A 4,494-nucleotide genomic window follows, 5' to 3' on the forward strand; every position below is an offset into this window, starting at 1 on the left:
CAGTACAAAATCACCATTGTCTACTTGCTGCCACTACCCCTCTGAACTGCTGTGTCTTACCAGTGACATCCTCAGTAAGAGCTTGGCTTCTTTTTACTGAACTCACTGAGACTTCAGTTACTGTTCCACAAATGTTACCTCCTTAATGTGCTTGAGAAAAGTCACGTCAATGTAGTCTCATGAGTTTCAAACTTGGAAATAGAAGGTGTAGCGTGCACCTCACTGAAGGGGTATTCCATAGGTCCACAAAATGAACTTTAACTCTTTGTTTCATCAAGCCACCCGAGAATCACAGAGTCACAGAATGGTTTGGGTTGGAAGGGACCTTAAAGCTCATCCACTCCAACCCCTGCCATGGGGAGGAGCAATATCCCAGTGACTAAATCTCTAGATTTTCATCTTTCCTTATAACCGAGGGTCTTAGATGTATTCTGTACAACACAATTATGGAGTAATTGTTGAACTTGCACTTTAACAGTAGCTCATTAAAAATCAGAAAACCACTCATTTACAAAAAGTAATTCTTTCATCATCTATGTGTGAGGGAAACAGGTACGAAGGATGTTGTCTGAAGTTGCAGAATGAGTCAGTGGCAAACTCTGAAACTGCATTGGTCATATCTTACTGCTGTGCCTCCTGCCTCTTGTTTTTTTCATCTTAAGCTCCTAGGACTGGGACAAAAAGAACAGAAAGTGAGCACAGTTTGCATATTGCAGGAAAACATCATCGCCATGGCCCACCACCATGAGATAACCCACAGAATTCTAAAGACAAGAGCAGTTCTTATGAACTCATGTTTGGAGATCCTCTTGCTTTTCTACAGTTTGTAATGTTCAGCACCTGTTCAAGAAATGTCCTCTATAAATAACCACTTTCTGTTTCAGATAAAATTTACACTGAAAATTATCTTGGTGCAGCTGTTCAGTTTTTCTAGAACCGTGAGTTGCCAAAAAAGGAACAGCAATTCCTTGGGGGCCTCAGAGTTAAATCCTTTTTTATTTAACACGACACTATGTGGTGGAGCTCTGGTCGAAGCCTGTCTGTTATTGCCAGCTGTTCTTAGATTGGCTAAAACCGAGAACTGAAAAGCCCTCTGTAGAGGTCCTCACTCTTTTACGAATTCTGTGGCATCCCAGTTCCATAATTACTGACCCTGATGGCACACTGCCCCAAAAATGAATACTTTGATAATTTGCTGCTCTCCTGTAAGCCGTGTCATCTTCGCTGTTCTAGTACACCGCCACCTTCATGTGAAAACTACTGTGATAACAGTAAGTAGCGTTTCCACAATGCTTTGTGGCTATACTGGGCATTTTCATGTTGTGTTTTACATAGAGTTGTAAACATAAAAACTTAAATCAATCTAAAATCTGGAAAGAGGTTATCAGAATATCATATAGGCTCAGAAATATGGGATGCGTGCAGTGTGTTCTGCATGAATACGTGTGTTAAGAAGAGTGAGTTTTTAAAGCTCTCAGGCGTTAGTTCAGCTGTCATTCAATAGTAATAGAAATGACTCCTGTGCCATAGGAGCTGGTTTATGTGTTGGACGTGTTTACTGTCCATTGGTTATTGCTTACAATGAATTTTATGCATCTCTCTTATTTCATAAGGTACTGATTCAAGTGGAGTCCTTTGGATTTGTCTGGGCTCAGGAGTAATTTTAGTGCTCACTCTGTTCACCTTCATGGTCTTGTTTAAATGGAAGCATCTAAAGCAACTAAAAGAAAAACTGAAAAACACAGGTGAATAAATAAGATTCTTTATAAAATAATTTTAGACCATTGTACATTTTAGCTACCCTCAGCACGTATAAATTTTGCATATAATTTATGTTCCAGGTTCTGATAGCTGTCTGCTGGATTGTTTTGTATTCCTCAGATGGTCTCAATGAAGTTATCAGGGAATCAAACATCCGGATGATAACTTGTAAAAGCAGCAGTCGCTGTTTGTTAGTTCTGGATCATGCCAGGATTGTTTTGTTACATATTCATACCTGGCTTTTTTGCTGGTGTTTGAGAAATCATTTATGAAGCCTCGGTAGCAAAATAGAAGGGTTTCATCTTCTCAATGAATGCAAAAGGAATTCTACACAGATGGAGGATATACATTCAATGTTAGCTTTCCATCTTATAAGACATTAAATACTTAACCTTCTAGGCCGTGAGAAGTGTATGTGGTATATTTTGGGAAGGTGAAACAAATTAGTTATTTTTACATTTTACAAACAGTAATATTTCTGGATTTCTCAGCCAATAAATAACAACTGATTAGAAAATATGATAGATTACTGAAATGCTTATCTTGAAGCATATTATCATAGCAAACAGATTATCATATGTAACTACATCTTAAACCTTGCACAAAGGTTAGGAAGACAGTTGGAACATAGTGGAACTGGATCTTCGGTAACTATGTTTGATATAGCACAACACATGTACTAAATTAACTTTGTATATTTACAGACTCTTCTGTGGAGCTGGATAATATTCTCAAGGCTAATACTGAAGGCAGCATGAAAACAGAAGGAACGAGACACTCACTTCAAAGCGAAACATTAATGTATTCAGTGGAAGAATGCACGTGCAGTGACTGTGGCCTCGTGCGACCTCAGACTGGCTGTGAAACTTCATTTCCATTGCCAGCTACAGAAGAAGGAGCGACTGTTCTAGTTACCACAAAATCTTTTGATTATTGCAACTATATTCTGGGTGCTGGGTGACTATGAGAGAAGTATATTTTTACTGCATAATAATAAATGGGTTATTCCAGTATAGATACTAATACTTGCAGTCAGCAGAGAAGGCCAGTACATCATCCTTAGAGATAATACATCCTTTCAATAATATTGTCATTATTTCTAATTCTAGTATCTCTTTGGTCTGTGTTTCTATATTATTCTCAGGTACTAAACTAGTTATTGGAATTTTTAATTTCTGAAAGTTCCTAAGTAGAATGGCTTTTTCTGCCTTTAGAGATTGTATCTACATATGCTGTATATATACAAACCCATGAATAAACACATCTGAAAGATACATTTTATGAGAAACGCAGATCTTGTGCCAAAAATTGCTTGGTGGTACAGAAGCAATGCTCCAGGAGGCAGAGATGAAGACCCACATTACACCCCAGTCTTGTAAAGAATGATTTCAAATAGCCCCTATGATGCTTGCAATAGGGATGTTCTAACAGTGAATCCCTTTGAAGTGTGCGGCGCCCTGCAGATCAGACAGCGTCTCTCGGTCATGCCATGGAAGCTGGTGGTGCTGTGAAGCCAACGTATGTTGTGGTGGTGCAGACCTTCCTTTAAGTGCCAAGCGTTTTTCAGACTGTTTTCTATGAAGATTTTGGTTTTACTGACATTTTCCTTACCTTTGCTATATGTACAAGTACTGCTGATTCACTGTAGTCATGCTAGGCTGCTATGTGGCCTACAATTAGGAGTATGCTTTTGTCATCTCACATCCCAAACACTGATGTTATTTTCCTAGTATTAGGCCAGTTTTATTTCTGGAAAACTGCAATGACAGCAGCAACAACCATCTTTTTATTTGTAGCTGACTTTCTATTGCAGGTTCTTGCATGAATGATGAATTTAACTCTTTTAAAGACAATTATTGCACAGAATCTACAAACATTCAATATTACAGCATCTTTAGGAGCCTGGCCACAGAGTTTGGGTCAGTTATTAGTTAGATGGCCACACATAGCCACACATAGCCAAAAACTCTGAAACAGGCCTACAGAGCCATTAAATTTATTATTATTACTTTATCTAGGAACTCTTCAAAAAAAGGTTACACCGTTGCTCCACATCACACGGAGCCGTGCATTGCCGATAACACAGCACCGCGTTGAGACAGCGCACAAATACAAACCAGCAAGATGATGCCTTAAAATGAGTCTGCAGCATTCAAGAAAATGGCTTTGTTACTTTGCCATGGTTTTGCATTAGGTGGTCCACAATTTCTGTAGTGTTTTTTTGCCACATGGATCTTTCAGGGCTGTTGTGTACACTGCACATGTGGCAGTACAGTGTATTTTATGTCCATTTCCCTCATCTTTCATGTACCCAGTACTTCTTTTCAGGTTGACCCCGGGCTGTCCTGGGGGGAGGAAGCACAGGACACGGGGGTTGGTTGGTGACCCCAGGCCGAGCCCGGGCTGTCCTAGGGGGAAGCCCAGGACACGGGGTTGGTTGGCGACCCCAGGCCGAGCCCGGGCTGTCCTGGGGGGAAGCCCAGGACACGGGGTTGGTTGGCGCCCCCAGGCCGAGCCCGGGCTGTCCTGGGGGGAAGCCCAGGACACGGGGTTGGTTGGCGCCCCCAGGCCGAGCCCGGGCTGTCCTGGGGGGAAGCCCAGGACACGGGGGTTGGTTGGTGACCCCGGGCTGTCCCGGAAGGAGAACAGGGCGGGGGGTGCTGGTTACCCCACACTCGCCCCCCTCCCCCCCATCGCCCTTGTCAGGGCCCGAGCAGCCTCGTGCCTTCTGCG

At 41.9% G+C, this 4,494-nt stretch overlaps 1 protein-coding gene across 1 annotated transcript; it reads left to right on the top strand.

Annotated features, from left to right (window-relative positions):
* Positions 1 to 1,156: 1,156 nt before the first annotated feature.
* Positions 1,157 to 2,722, top strand: TNFRSF17 (tumor necrosis factor receptor superfamily, member 17). Its single transcript, XM_010188812.1, has 3 exons — positions 1,157 to 1,271; positions 1,614 to 1,745; positions 2,466 to 2,722. Exons 1-3 carry the CDS (start codon positions 1,157 to 1,159, stop codon positions 2,720 to 2,722), a joined length of 504 nt encoding a protein of 167 aa, XP_010187114.1.
* Positions 2,723 to 4,494: the final 1,772 nt, after the last annotated feature.

This window comes from Mesitornis unicolor, unplaced genomic scaffold (genome assembly GCF_000695765.1).
Source record: "Mesitornis unicolor isolate BGI_N332 unplaced genomic scaffold, ASM69576v1 scaffold26037, whole genome shotgun sequence".
NCBI lineage: Eukaryota > Metazoa > Chordata > Aves > Mesitornithiformes > Mesitornithidae > Mesitornis > Mesitornis unicolor.